Source organism: Octodon degus, unplaced genomic scaffold, assembly GCF_000260255.1.
Source record: "Octodon degus isolate 3935 unplaced genomic scaffold, OctDeg1.0 scaffold00038, whole genome shotgun sequence".
Classification (NCBI taxonomy): domain Eukaryota; kingdom Metazoa; phylum Chordata; class Mammalia; order Rodentia; family Octodontidae; genus Octodon; species Octodon degus.
In genome coordinates, this window is record NW_004524614.1 from 10,047,950 (window position 1) to 10,064,260 (window position 16,311).

At 39.5% G+C, this 16,311-nt stretch overlaps 1 protein-coding gene across 1 annotated transcript in view; it reads left to right on the forward strand.

Moving 5' to 3' along the window:
* Positions 1 to 16,311, forward strand: part of Fry (FRY microtubule binding protein) — a 431,398-nt gene that overhangs the window by 407,645 nt on the left and 7,442 nt on the right. Inside the window, exons 58-59 of the mRNA XM_023715059.1 lie at positions 7,271 to 7,288; positions 9,029 to 9,139. Coding sequence (XP_023570827.1) covers positions 7,271 to 7,288; positions 9,029 to 9,139 — 129 coding nt within the window. The remainder of the gene's footprint in view (positions 1 to 7,270; positions 7,289 to 9,028; positions 9,140 to 16,311) is intronic.

A 16,311-nucleotide genomic window follows, 5' to 3' on the forward strand; every position in this document is an offset into this window, starting at 1 on the left:
GCAAGCACAAGGACCTGGGTTCAATTCCCAGAACCACAGAACTCCAGAACCCTGGACACACGCTGTGCCTGCCACCAAAACCAGACGTGGTGGTGTATGCTTGTGATACCAGCGCTGGGGAGGCTGAGACAGGAGGATCACTATGAGTCCAGGCTATATAGCAAGACCCTGTACCAAATAAATAATTAAATTAAAACTTTTTTTAAAAAATTTTAAACAGAGACTGCATAAATATTGAGGGTCCATAAACTATCCAAGAGTTATGAGAGTAGGATTTAGTACAGAAAGATTGATGTAAAGTCAAATTCTAGTCTATGTTTCCAACATTTTAGTAAGACTAAAATGTTTAGTAAGAGGCACTGGCCCTGTTGTTAGTACTAACATGGAATTCAGATTTCCCTGAGTAGCTCATGGACAAGTTGGTAACCAGAAATATTCAGGCAATGGCCACTTGCTCTAAGAAAGATGCTTTCAGTCCCATGTCTATGATAACTCCAGATCTGAGGCTGGTCTGGTGGGCAAACTGTATGTCACCTAAAGAGAAAAGTTGTTCTGATAAATCAAGCAGGGCTATGTGGCTTGTTAAAATCATCAGGACACCCAGTTAAATTCTGTGTTGGATTTCCTAGTAGGACCTAGAAGTTGTTGGAGCATGGCTCACACACTCTTAACTTTACCAGCCCTGACTATCCCACTTTTGAGAGTAAAGTTTACCTAAGCACAATGGGGAGTAGGTTCCATCACAGTTGGCACTTACACTGTACAAGGCCAAATGGGGCATGGAAACAAACTGACCAAATATCTTTATACACTAAAGAGAGCCCTTGAGGAGAAATGATAGTGTCACTCCATGTTAATACTGAGGTCTTATTTCCAGGGTTGGAGATATTTTGCTGAATAGAGCTACCACTGGCTTCTGAGTCTGTATCTACAACATATTTTATGTCTGTGTGTATGTGTTCTATATCTGTGGAAGGTTCTGTGTCTCCTAGAATAATGTTATGCACTCAATTATTCTAAGCATCCTTTGCATGGGACAAGTAGAAGGGGTACATCTGGACATAAAGTACAAAGTATAACTACTACATATTTGAGGTGTGATCAACAAACGTGATGAATGTTTACATTTAAAAAATTTATTTCCATGAAAGACACATTGCTATTAATCCCCCTCAAATACCCCCTTCTCACTTCAAACACATTATCCCATTCTTCTTCCCACTTTCTACAACAGTTCTAGAAGTCCTCTCTCATGACTTTTCATAGCTACCTTGGTGTCCTAAATCAGCTCAAAGGGTTTAGGGGAATTTCTGTCAAACAAAAACAGCACCGTGCACCCTCATCTACCTTCTTCACCGTATGTGGCACCTTGCAGCTTCTGACCTCCCCAAAGTCAACACGTCCAAGACAGATAAACATTCTAGACCAATTGGCAGCATCCAGGCAGCCACAAGAGTGTAACTAAAGACACTCACAAAAGATGGCATCTAGAACTGCTTCAGAAGCTGGCAAGAATGATGGAATAACTGGGTTTGAAGTGAGAGGGAATATTAGGGGAAGCAGGTTAATGGCAATGTGTTTTTTACTGCAATAAATTATTTTTAAATAGTTAACATTTTTACTGTATCTTCAGAATGCCTTGTGAATTTGAGAGAAAGCATATATATAGCTGAGGATATAGCTCAGTGGCACAGCACCTGCCTGGCAAGCACAAGGTCATGAGTTTGAATCCCAGTAAAATAAAGATAAATATGACTGGTTAATGATTTAGGCTTCCTAGTGATTAGAATAATTATAGTAAATCAAGGTATAGCATACATTAAATATGATATAAAACAGGGAATATTATTTGTGTATCTCACAAAATCAGTGTAACTCCTTTGTAGATACAAACCCACCAGTATTTTCTCAGCCTGCACATTTAAGAGACGAAATCTTTCTTTTTTGGGGGGGTGGGCTACTGTGGATTGAACTCAGGACCTTGCACTTGCCAGGCAGGCACCTAAGCTGCTGAGCTGTATCCCCAGCCCAAGAAGAATCTTTTATGACTTCAGGATTTTGGTTTCTGTTGGTCTCTCTTATGGGATTTATTCTGAACTACTACTAGGTGGCTTAAGTTCACATAAAAGTTCAGTCTGCCTGAGTTCAGTCTCTGGCCAGCTCCAACCTGTGCAAGCACTGCTTGCAGTTTTAGCCCTGTGGCTAACATAGTCTGACATGGCTCATCTCAGTTCCACAGAGGTAGCCCAGGAAAGCTGCAGGTGTTTCCTCTGAATTTTTCACAGGAATCTCACTTGACATATTATCATTTACAAGATATTCTGGGAATTGCTTGGACATACAGTATGTTTTTGGACTCAAGTACAAAAATACATATTTAGCCCTACTAAAGCTGGTCTTACTACATTCAAATGATCATTCCAACTATTAGGGTCTTTCTGGACACTAACAATCTCAGTGATATGTTTCCCACTTCTACATAATCCATGAATGAGAAGCTTGCAACCTGTTGTTGGATGGATGGATGGATGGTTGCTTGGTTGCTTGGTTGCTTGGTTGGTTTTAAGTAAAAAACGTTTGTTTTAGCTCATGGTAGTAGAGGTTTGTATCTGTTGTTGGTAGGGACCAAGCCAAAAATATCACGGTACTAAGAAAGCAGGGGACAGGGGACATCTCAGCCATCTCTCAAGCCAATCAAGTTGACAATCAGGAGAAAATACCACATATAACAAAGGGTACTTCTCTTTTTCTATGTCCAGTGTCTTCTTTGAAGTGGATTTTTTTTTTTTGGAAAGACTATGCATTTATCTCTAAACCATGTCTATATCAAAACATCCAGTCACCTGAGAAAAAAATCGTACTGATCATATTGATTATTTTTTCTTTTTTAATATAGCTTTGTTGGTAAATAGAGTACTCATTCATTTTAGTTCCTTTAGTGTGTCAAAAGCACTAGGAATATGAAGTCAAAGAAATAGAGACCCTGCTCTTAAAGTATTCATGCTCTAATAGATAAAGATGAGTATACAATGCTGTTGCCAAGGTGGAATTATAGAGTCAGGAGGATGTACCGTGAGGATATTTGGAGTGGACAGTACTGCCTCCAGAATGGGGATGGTTAGGAAAAGTCTCTACTGCAGAAGTGATTCAAGGAGTGATTCACTTTCACATTCAAGAGTTTACAAATATGAAAATATTCCTCCAGTAGACATAAGATACTAATGACCTCCGTCAGTGATTCTTCTTTCTTCCCTTGCTTCAGCAGAAGAGTAAGAACAAAACCATGATGGCCTCAAGGCCAAAAGAAAGAGGAAAGAAAAAAATATGTAGATTTCTGCCAAGAACAAGTTTTCCTGCTGTTGATTTGAGCAATTTGCTATGCTCAATTTATTGGCATTGATAAAATCAGCCAGAAACAGGCTAAGTCCTCATATATGTGACTTTGGAATTTTATGCCAGACAACAGGAATGATATATTATTTAAAACATTCAAGAAGAGGAAAATTAAGGTACTGGGGAAACTCTCAGCTAAGAGTTTTATATCCAGCCAATCTAATTTGCTGACATAAAAGGGTACAAATAAACTGTTAGAAATACATTTAGGAAATATTGTTCCTATGAACATTTCTTAATGAATCTTCTAAAAACATCTGCTATACACACTCAGCATACAAAATTATTTGGTAGATATCAAATGTAAGGACTGAACGTTAAGTATATACTACCTTTAGAGCCTTGAGTAAATCATGATTATATACCAGATAGCATGGAATGTAATATCTACAGATGCTATTAATGTAGATTCAGTGCAATGAAGAAAAGGAAAAAATCAGGGCCAGCCAAATAGCTCAGCAGATTAAAATGCCTGCAAGCAGGCACAGGGCCTGGGGTTCGATCCCCAGGCCTGCGTGCTGGCCCCACCCCCAGGGCACGCTGAGACTGCAGTTGAGACTGGGCCTTGGTGGCGCACACCTATAATCCCAGCTCTTGGGAGGCTGTAAAAGATGGATCACTGAGAGTCCAATCTAGTAGTGAGACCCTGAACACCCTGTAGACCTTTCCATAAAATCAAAAATATATAAGTAAATAAAAATGTTATAGGGCCGGGGAGATAGCTCAGTAGAATAAGCATGAGTGCCTGAGTTCAATCCCCAGTTCCACAAAAAAAAAAAAAAAAAAAAAAAAATTGCCTTTACATAATATAATTTTCACTTTATACAGCGTAAGGCCTAATGACTAAAGTAACATTCAAAAGGAGTTATAAAATTGGCTACACTAAGAAGAAATAATGCATTATAAAATCCCAAAGTCAGATATGTAACCTGTGGTTTTAGACAAGTTGAACTAGGTAAATATTGAACAAGACTTTTCTCCAGTTCATCTGTAATCCATTAAACCTTCTCCAGATATAGTTGATCAGTCCTTATTCTATAAGCAATCTTCTTTGCTATATTTGCTAAAGTAATGTCTCCTGAAATTATTTTAGAGTTTTCTGAAAAATAGTAAATGCCCCAAGGTATATTTTCTATGTCATAGGCTTCAAGGTATTTATCTTTCTAATCTTTGACAGATATTCATCACCAATGTCCAAAATAATTACTCTCAACAAACAGTCAATGTGCTAAAACCACATGGTATTAATAAGTAAGTGCACATTGTTCCTACCTGTTTAGGAGATTAGATGCACCTACGCATTGCAGAGTAAAGAAGCCTTGTTATTGGACTGTTACCGCCTGCCTATCTAGAATCTAAATATTTTCCCATTTAGTTTTAACCTGTGACTTTCACGAAGTAGATATGAAAATAATAGCCTATATGCTGTACTTCATCTTCAATCATGTCGAGTTTTTCTTTCCGTGACCAGCTGTAAGCATAGAAACCATCTAAAGGCAGAAGGAAGAGAGAGCAGACGTGTCTAGGCTACTGTGGGCTTTTTAAGCTGTCATTCCCTAATAATTAATGATCAGCTCTTAACACCATGGCTTCTTGGGATGTTTTTTCCTCTCAGTTTAAGCATATGCTCAGTAGAATAAGCACTTCCCTGGCAAGCGCAAGGGTCAGAGTGCAATGCCCGGTTCAAAAAAAAAAAAAAAAAAGGAAGTGTACTTCCAAAACTGATTTTATAAATCAAGCCTATCAGAAGAAAAGGAACAAAGCTTGGATTAAATTCTTGAGACTAAATAAACATATTGCCGCAACATGGCCAAAACACTGTTACATCCCCAGAGCACAGATACATTCATAAAGATGTAAACTGGGATATTTTTTAAAACCAGGAGGTAAAAAGACACTGGCCCGGGGGGAAGAAAGCTTTACTATTTCCATGAGGCAGCCACTTAGAAAGCCATTGTTCACCACCTTTTTGGAACAGTAGCTACAAAGTGGGCCCCAACCTATGGCATAGGAAAGGATTCTGAGGATAAATATCAAGGCAGCTTGAAGCACCCTACCTAAAACAAGTTTAGAAAGGACACCAAGAATTGGTGCTCCTCAAACCTGTCCATCTCCCAAGAAACACACCACAATATTTTATGTCCTGAGTGCCTGGTGGGAGGAACATGGTGACAGTGACATTCCTTGGCGCCAAACTGAGGTCAGAGAGCTTCATTTGCCTTTATTTGGCAGAGGAGCTTTTCCTTTGACCCATTTGAGGCCCTCCTTGGATTACTACTTTGTTTTGGAAAACAACAAAAGGATGACAGTTTTCTTCACACATGATCATATCACTTACTCTGCATGTGTTTCATTCTAGGCTGCTGAAAAGTCAATTCCACAGCACAGGCACCTACTTGCTAATGTGAACACTAAACATCAGTTCATGTTTTCTGTCATGTTTGCTGCCTTCTGAAACCTCTTCACAGTGGAAATGCAGTGTGCCTGGAGACGTTCAGACTGACCCTGTGTGCCCATGGGATATGGATATAAGTTTTGGTTATAGAAACTACTTAGACAAAGTTTTCTTGAAAATAGTAACTATCTCAAACCATGTAATCTACATCATAGGCTCACAGAGATTCATCTTTCAAAGCACAGACATATATATGGCCAGTATCCAAAAACTACTCAATAAATATAATGTAATAACCAGCAATGTGTCAAGCCCCCTAGCTACAGCAGTAGGTAAAAGAAAAGGAGAGCCCTGGCTGGGTCAGGAGCAGACACTGTGGGGATTCTTCAGTTACTGCATTTGTAGACGCTAATAAATTTTATTTGTTCTTTTATACTAACATGTTAAAGTAAAATATATTAAATTGACAACCCAAAGACTTTTTTTTTTTTTTTCGGAACCAGGGATTGAACACAGGCCCTTGCACTTGCCAGGGAAGCCTTTATTCTACTGAGCCATCTCCCCGGCCCCCCAAAGACTTTTTGAAAGAGCTTTAAAGAAAAGAGGTTTTTTGTTGTCAAGAATTAGAAATAGAGACAGATCCTTAAACATTTTGAAAATTCAGAACCAGATATATTGACCTTCAACTAGGAATGGACAAATTCATTTTTTAAAATATTTTTTCCAAGTTGCATTATCAAAATTTTTTCAAGTTGCATTCCAAGTTGCTGAATTTGTATTAACTAACAATTCTAAATTACTTTTAGAAATCATCTACTGGAGAGAAAAGTTATATAAAAAATTAAGTACCAGAAAATTACTTGTCATATCTAATACTGGTTTGAGGATAAAGTATACAGTGCTTATTCCTTTGAAATTATAATGTCTAGCAGTCTTGCAAAATGTTATCCACGTAGGAGCCAAGCCAACGGAAGAAAATGCCACTTGGGTTGTTTATTATGTCCAGTGTTAATTGTATGATCATAGTTTAGTAAATACAAAACCAGACATATTAAAGACTACCTTAAAATAAAGTAATACTATAATTTGAGATGATATTCTTCAAATTATTCAGCTGTCTTTCTCACACTTTTACTATATTACATATAATATTTATACACTAAAATCTCCCAACAGTAAGAATTTTTATTTCTGGTCTCCAAGACTGACTTGAAAAAACCTAAACTAATCAGGTAACCTAAAAGATTAAAAATTGTGTCTTTTCAGTGATATGTTTCCCATTAGAGCTTGTTTTTAACTGGGGGATGCTGTGCATGTGGAATGGGTACAACATTGGCAACCATTTACCAAGTTGGGGCCAGTAACGCTACTACTGCTGACGGTTCTGCTCTTGAAAGAGGGCCATGCTTTCTGTTGCATGCACACACTGACCCTGTACTTTCTTTCCTTTCCTTTGTTTCCTGTGCCATGCTTGCTGTATAGCAAATGGAATCTCTTGCAGTAAGTTAACTTTCTTTCATACTCTTTGTCCATTTCAGCATTGGTCCATGACCTTATTTTTTACTGTTACTATTATCTTTTAGCATGTTTTCCCTTTTTCATTTAATTTTATTTTCTTTAGGAGATTGAGACATGGCAGTTTTATCAGAAGCATTCTAGACTGCTTTTGCCCCAAAGTAGAAACCTATGTTGCTATGAATTCTCATATTGCCAGTAGAATATTTTAAATAATAGCTATCATTATTTGGCACTTAGGAAGAGTTTTCATAGCTAGGTTTCACCCTAAGCTGGGATGATATAACATTGTTTTTAAACAATGCTTTGTATTTATTTGCAAGTTTCTGGTAATTCTCTTTCATACCAGATTTTAAAAGATTTCCACACAATTTAAATGTCAGTATAACAAAGTTTTTGCTGAGCAATCAAAGATCCAGTTTGAGTTAATTAGTAAGTGCAGCTACTTTAAATTTAGGCTGTTCCCCAGTTTTGAGGGATCAAATCTAAGCAAAATTGTTTTCCCCTCTGAGCATAGAAATAGTAGGAGGAGAAAAAAAACATCTTCAGCATATTCTGAGTATGAATTTTAGTAATTTTTTAAAATTAGGGTAAAACATATGATATTTTGTTCATAATATCAGAATATTCTTCCTAAGCCTAAACTTAAATCTTATACTTCTTTTTAAATGATTTAGAGGAAATTTTTCAGTCACTCCAAAGCTCTCAATTACAAGCTGAGTTTTTTATAGTGTATCAAAAGTTCTACTCACCCTTCCTTTAACCTATTTGAAAACTCAACAGTGAAGCTTTTCATTTCAACCACATATATAATCCACTTTCACTGATGACTACCAAGCCAGCAAACCCTGGGCAATGAAGGCTCTTCTTTCACCAACCCCATCTACCACCTAGGAGCTAACCAGTTGCTGAAACAAAGTAGGCAAGCTATAGAGGATAAGCTAAAAAAAAGAGTAGGATGATCTTTGGTCTTAAGATTATGCATGATCTTTTCTGCTTCGTAATATAGATAAGCCATATAATTAAAACATTTTCCATTCCAGAATCTCAGGGGGCATTTTGGACAATCGTTTTTCAGTGTTCTTTCCACAGGAAGTGTAGATGTTTTCATAATTTCTTAAGCATTTTTTTTTTTTGCCCCTTCTTTATCTCTTTGATACAAGAAACATTGAGCACCAAGTAGAAGGCTGTGATTAAGAGGACTGTGTGGCTCGTGTGGACACAGATGTCAGGTGTTTTCAACGATATGTTTCAGTGATACAATATGTCTACTTGATGCCAGCCAGAACTGTCACGAAGAGTGGTCTCTCAAGCATCTGCTCCATTTATAAATTTAACACCTAAAATACTTAATGTCTTGCCTTTCTTAGTAAAAGAAATTATTCACTTCAAAAGCAATAATTAGAGCTTATAAAAATTAATACAGCCACTCAGCTATAATTTGTAGGTGTTTAATTTGCTAATACAATGGAAATGTGACAGTTCAATCTTTTTTATAGCTGCGACTCTCTAATTAGTCATCTTCTAGCATATAGAATGTAATGTTCCGTAATACGCTATGAATTTCTCACCTATGGTTATTGACTGGATTTTGTTTTTATGTTTTATTGGCGTCAAAACTAGTTGTGCTGCCTTATTTTTTTAATGTGTCTTCACTGAAATTTCACTGGTTATACAAGAATGCTCCTTAATAACTATTTCTTCCCATGCACGTTCTCTCTTTAGCAACTAGAACTGTGTCAGAGATTGTATAAACTCCACTTCCAGCTGCTGTTGCTTTTTCAGTCCTACTGTAAGCTCATCGGCCAGGTGCATGAAGTGAGCTCCATGCCAGAGGTGAGTCCCTGCGTGCCCGGCCCTGTGTCCCACCACAAAAATCATTGTTCTGTTTGATTCTCCTTCCTGCACTACTTCTAACTGCCCAAGTGATTATACTTCCACATAATTATTTTACTCAAGCACAAGTCAGAATAAATGTATTTATTTCTGCTCTCGTTTTTAAAGGTTTCCAGGACAGGGCCAGGCTAAGGTGAGAAAAGGGAGGGACGAGGCCCTTGCTCCGTGTCATGCTCTAGATGCCTCCTTTAATCCCCCTCGTCCTGGCCCTGGGCCTGGGCGTTCACAGAAAAGACTCTGTGTGGTGTGGTTTGTCTTCTTGACAATCTAGCCTTTCATACTTGTACTTACTTTGAGGTAAGAAGAAAATGTCTAACTCTGTATGATATGTTTGTGTAAAAAGAAAAACAATGTACACATACTACTCGAAGTGAGCCAGTTTTCTCTTGGGTGAAGGTAAAGTACTGGTGGTTTGTGTTGGGTATCAGAAGAGCACAGAGGAAAAGCACCTCACTTGCCTGGAGGAAAGAAAGGTTGAAACTGGGAAGTTTTCTGGAGCATGTCACACCTTGACAGAATTTTACAAAATAAAGTGGAGTTATAAGTTGAAGTCCAGTCAGAACAAAAGCACTGGCATAAGCAGGGTGGTAGGAGAGAGGAAGAAACTAAAAGCAGTTTGGCATTGCTGCAATATAAAGTGCAAATGCATAGGGAGTGGTGAAATAAAGTGGAAGAGAAGTTGAGGGTGAGATTGTGGAAGACACCTTAGGAGTATCTTGGGAGAATCTTTATGGCAGCTAGATAGAAGATGGAATAGAAGATAATTGCACTGGAGGTAGGAATACCAGTTACAAGGCTGCTACAATAGTCAGACAGGACAAGAGTGTTTAAATTGGGACAGACGTGCTTGGCCTGGAGAGGATAAAGGAAGTAGGAACAGTATTTAGGACAAAAGATTAATAAAACTGATTGAGGTGGTGAGGAAGGGCAGATTGGGGATGACAGGTTCCATCTCAGATAAACCGAGTGACCTTCCACCAGCAGCTGTGACAGGGACATGTGTAAAGAAGCACCAAGACATTTATTCTTCCAGGCATTCAACACCTCTGTGTACCAGACCAAAACCAGGTAAATGTCAGTCTTGCAAGTGGTGAGATACAAGGATCTGAAGTCAGGAGGAAGACCTGGACTGAAGGCGCAAAGTGATCATCATCACAAACAGCCAGGCATGGGTGCAACCCTCCCACTGAGCACAGCAGGGTGAGGGTAGAGCCTGGAAAAACACACTGTCTAGCAGGGGCAGGGGAGAAAGAACCACAAAAGGAACAGGATGGCAACCACTTCTCTGTATGTATTACTCAATCTGTAAAGCAGGGAAAACTAACTTAAGTACAGTAAACCTTTTTTTATATGTAACTTTTAAGTATTCTTTCAAATGTTATGTATGAGCTCTTCACCAACTAGTTTTCTTCCACAGAATTACAAGTTCTCAGACAGAACCAAAAAGAAGTGATACCCCATTATTTGCCATGTGGTCAAGATAAAGTTTATATTTCTTACTTTTCCAAGCAAGTATTAATAGACTCTTTAGAGTCTGTCTCTGCTAAAGAAATAGAAGACAAGCATGTGCTTCTCACACACTATTTTCCATATTAAGAAAACAATTGACACCAGATGCCAACTAAAGGTGCCTAATGCTTACCACCCCAGGGGAGAAAAAAAAAAAAAGGCAAATACAATGAACAAAAAGTGACTAATGGAGAATGCTAGAAGATAACAAGAGAATGGCAGAAATTCCCCACTGAGATCAGCTGAAAACAGGAAAGACTTCTCCCAAGAGGGAAGGGGCAACAGGAGGCCCCCAGCCCACCACCCTACTCCCTGGCCCAAGCTGCATCTTGAAATCTGAAGCACTGCTACGATGGTGTACCCTGCGCTGGAGGCCAGCAGTGCCTGCCTCTGTCCAGCCCCAAGGCTCTGCCATCCGTGGGCCACATTCGCATGTGTAGCATTGCATTCCCAGCCAAGGCGCCACAGCTCCCTACCTATCCTAACAAACTGCCTAGGAGGTGCTCAAGCAATACCAGCCCATCCCAAATGCTTTTCTACCCGGCTCCCAGGCACTCAGTGTCTAGGCTGTGGTTGCGCTGTGGCTTTGGCACCCAAGTCTGCGTAGCACCTTTTCCCTCAGGGACCCTAGACCACCAGAGGACCTATGCCAGAGCTCGTGGAGCAGCTGCAACCCTTAAGAGCAGCTGTACCCCTTCAGAATTTAGGCCAACCTGGTACCTGGCCCCAGGGAGTTGGAGCCTTGGCTAGGAGAGCAGCTGCCACACCAGTGCCTAAACCTGTGCTGAGCCTTGCCTCTGAAACACCAGGCCCTGTTACCCAGTCAAGAAGCTACCCTACGCTGGCAGAGCAGTTGTGCCCACTGAGCATCCCTGGGCCTTGACCCCTGGGGGGAGCTCTGACCCAAAGGAGCAGCCAGTCCTGATATCTAAGCCCATGTGATGCCCACCCACCCAAGAAAATACAGCCTTGGTTTAGCTGTGCTCCCTGTGCTGTTAGGTAAGCATGCACTCCACCTTCCTGGATCTGGACCAGCCCTCCAGATTCTGAGCTGCCGCAGCACCCTACTTTCCTGGGGAATGAAGCTAACATGTACTCTGCCTGGCACTCATACCCCAAGCCATAGCTGTTCTCCACTTCAAGGTCCTCATTGTCCCTGTATCTGCCCTCTTTGAACCTGGGCCACAGCTATATCCTACCAGGTCCAGGGTCACCACTATATGGTACACCTCTGTCCTGGTGCCTGGTGCCTGTGCCCTGTTTGCTTCAGGACTCAAGTTGGAGCTCTGCCCTGCCTCCTGGGCATCCACATTAGAGCTCTGCCAGTACTGTGCCCTGACCTCTAGGACCATAGCTACATCCCTGCCCCCTGAATTCAAACTACTAGGGGTGCCTCCACGTTATAGTCCTCAGCTTGATGGGAGCTGCATCTCCCCATGCCCAGAGAGTAAAACTGTATTTACTCTCACCACAACCACTCAGAGCACCTGAATACAGCACCACTACGGCTATCCCTGTGGCCTGCATCACAGCCAATACCAGGAGGGATCACCTTACTAGGATCATCCACTGTACAGAAACTGAGAATGGGAGCATCCTCACAGCCCTCACTAGTTTAAAAAAAAAAAAAAAAAAACTAAAATTTTAAAATCCCTGCAAAATTAAGGCTCAAGTCAGAAATGAAAATGGAAATATTTTTAAAAAGTAGAAATATTGCACCAGATGCGTCCAAAGGAGTAAGAAAGGACTATTGCTTAGAGCAGTGAGGGTGAACCTTTTAGAGGTGAGTGCCCAAGCTGCGGCATTTATCATAAAGTGCCAACATAGCCGTTCCACCTAATCACAGTAGTGCCTTGACTTCAAACAAACTGCATTTATTTTATGATTTGGGAGAAGATGGTCAGGTTCATCATCTGATGCAGAGCAAATGAAAGCAACATTTTGCCAAATGCTTTTATTTGTGAACTGGCTTACAAGCAGAAGTGTTCATGAGCCCGGGAACCACTGCACTTCCAAACAGTTTATGACACCAACATCATGCAGATACTTACTAAGCCAGGCAAAAGCACTACAAGAAAATGACAGGCTGGTATCTCTGATCCAGAGTTTCCTCAATAAAACCTTAAATAATCAATTTCAGCCAAATATCTAAAAGGTAATTCATTGTAAGCAAGTAGGGTGTAGGGGGCCGGGGAGAAGGCTCTGTGAAATAAGCGCTTCACTGGAAAGCACAAAGGCCTGAGTTCAATCCCTGGTTCTGCAAAAAAAAAAAAAAAGGCAAAACAAAAGCAAGTAGGGTGTAGCCCTGATGTGCAAAGCTGGTTTAACATGCAAACTGGTCTATGAGACACATCACAAGGTCAGAATGAAAGACAAAAAACAACTGATTATTTCAGTTGATGCAAAAAAAAAAAGCTTTTGAAAAAATTGAGTATCCTTTACTGAAAAAAAAAAACTTATAGCTTAGATTAGAAGCCAGGCAGAGTGGCATACACCTGTAATCCCAATATTCAGGAAGCTGAGACAGGAGGATCACTACAAGTTGGAGACCAGCCTGGGCTACATAGTGAGTTCAAGGCCAGCCTGAGCTGCATAGTAAGACCCTGTCTCAAAAAAAAAAGAAAAGAAAATGAAAACCACATCTTAGGTCTAGAGAGAAAGTTCCTCACAATAATAAAGCTATTTAGAAAACCTAGAGTTAACGTAAGCAGTGAGGGCGTGGCAGCCAAGGCCCACGGCAAGGCAGAGGTGCCGGCATTCACCACTTCTGTCCAGCACAGCACTGGATGTAGTAGCAAGAGCAATCTGATAGTGGAAAGAAACAAAAGACATCCAAACCAGAAGAAATGAAATTATCTGTGTTCAGATGACACGATCCAATATGCAGAAACTCCCAAGAATTCCAGCCGAAAAAGTAACCGTAAGTAGTAATGGTGCATCTGAACTCAGTAGCAAGCCAGCATGCAAATACCAGTATTTCGATATACAATAGCTGACCTAGCTGAAAAATCAAGAATGCAGTCATATTTATAATATCATTAAACATACACGTAGATATGAATACATAACCAAGAAGGTGAAATTTGTATGCTAAAGCTATTTTACAATTTAATGAAATAATCTGAAAACACAAAAAGATGGAGATATATTCTGTGTTATAGATGGGAACAAGTAATGTTAAGATGCCCATACTACCCAAGCCAATATGTATATTTATTATAATCCCTATCAAAATTGCAATGGTGTTCTTCATAGAAAAAGAAAAAACCCAAAACTTGAATGGATCTGCAAAAACCTGAATAGCCAAAGCCATACTGAGGAAAAATAAATTGGAGGTGTTATACTTTCTAACCAGATTTAGAAACCAGATATGGCATTAGACACCTGTAATCCTAGCACTTTGAGAAGCTGAGGCAGGAGGATCACAAACTCAAGCCCAGCTTATGAAACTTATCTAGATCCTGTCTCAAAATAAGTGAACAGGGGTTGGGGTTGTAAGTTAGCGTGAAGCCCTAGCTTTGATCCCCAGTACTGGGGGGGGATTGTGTCACAAGACTATGGTAATCAAAATAGTATAGTACTGGCATAAAAACAGAAATATTGACGAATAAAACAGCTTTGAGAACCTAAAAATAAATCCACACATATATGCTCAGCTAATTTTAGACAAAACCACCAAAATAACACCCTGGAAAAAGAAGACAATTCCTATTTTTTAAAAAAAGACAATTCCTTCAATAAATGGTGCTGAAAAAATTGGATTTCCACATATAAAAAAATAAGATTGAACCTTTACACTATACACAGAGACCAAATCAAAATTGATAAAAGACCTAGTATACCTAGAAGTATAAAATTTCTCAAAGATCAGCGGTGGTACCAAATGCCTATAATCCCAGCCTTGTGGGAGGCTGAAGCAGGAGGATTACAAATTCAAGCCCAGCTGGACAATATAGTAAGACTGTGTCTCAAATTTTTCTTTTTTTAGTTTGTGTATTTGTTATAGGGCCTCACTACCCAGCTTGGATTGGTAATGATCCTCCTGTTTTCAGCCTCCCCAGCACTGGGATTACAGGCATGTGACACCACACCCAGACTTAAAATTTTTAAAAAACTTCCAAAAAGTCTGTGGCTCTAGTTCAGTGTGAGGGCTCTAGCTTCAGTGCCCAATGAGGGGGGCGGGATACACGTGTTAGCTAAGGCATGGAGAAAAGGGACACTAGCACAGCGCCCTTGGGAATGCTGATTTGTGTAATTAACATGTAAAATTCACTAAGCTCTATTATAGATATATACCCAAAGTACTGAAATCACCTCAGAAAAATACCTACACTCTCATTTTCATTGTAGTATTACGATAGCCGAAATAGGGAAATAATGTAATTGCCCATTGATGAATGAATAAAAAGTGTGATTGCACAAACACTAGAGTATTACTTAGCCTTAAAAAGATCGCCCCAATTTTTGCATGGGTGAAGGTGGAAGCACTGTGCCAGATGCATAAAGGAAAATACTGCGTTGTCCTACTTGTATGTGCAGTATATATGCAGCATGTAGAAACATACCTCAGATGCACAAGAGAAAGTTACTAGGGACCGAGGAGATGAGTGTGTCAGAGCATACACAAAGATTCAAGCAGCAGCTCTGTGGGTGAACACGTCTAGGGGGCTCCTGTGCAACACAAGCACTAACGTTGATGAAATCCTACTTTGGAAAAGGGGCACTATTAAGATTTTAGTTGTTCTTATCACAAAAAATTAATTGGTGCTCTGTTGAGCTACCGTAATCATTGTGCTATCTACAGGTACCCTGTGACATCACACTGTAACTTCATTTGTACATAGTAATAATGCAGCTTGTTTTTAAAGCAATTCAGAATTTTACTCTGGAGTAGTAAGCTTGCATTATATGTATGTATATTTATTGTCTATAAGTTTAAATCTAACAAATTTAAAAATTTGCAGTATAATTTAAAGTAAATTTCTACTTTAGTTAAGGTGGTTTGGGGTAGTTGGGTTTTGTTTTGGGGGTTTTTTTGTTGTTGTTTTCATTTTTATGGAATTCTAGAAATTGAGTCAAGGGCCTCATGCATGTTAAGTGTACAATGCACCACTGAGACGCACCCCCAGCCCTTTTTAAATTTTATTTTGAGATAGAATCTCCCTCAATTCCCCAATCAGACCTCAATGTTTCCATTCTCCTGCCTCAGCCTTCTGAGTAGCTGGGATTAAAGGCATGTGCCCATGCTCAGTTTAAATACTATTTTATAAACCTCAAACTTACCTAGGATTAAAATAATTGGAAGAAAGTCACTTTCCCACTTCAAAATATACAGAAAAATTTAAATCACCTGTCTTATTTTAAAAGATTACCTTAGGAAATTTTACACCTAGTTGCAGAGTATTTGTATTTAGCTGGTGTCAGTGTAAAGACAGTGTGTCAGGGCTTCCATTTTGTAGTTTATACAGTGAGTGAGATGAAAATCAAGAGTAAAAGGGGGGGGGGGAACAGTAAAAGTGAAGGTCTTAAATAATTTTCCAAAATAAATGGGCAGTGTCGACTTCCATTACAAAGGAAAAAGCCCCTAAAATTTTATGTCAGTA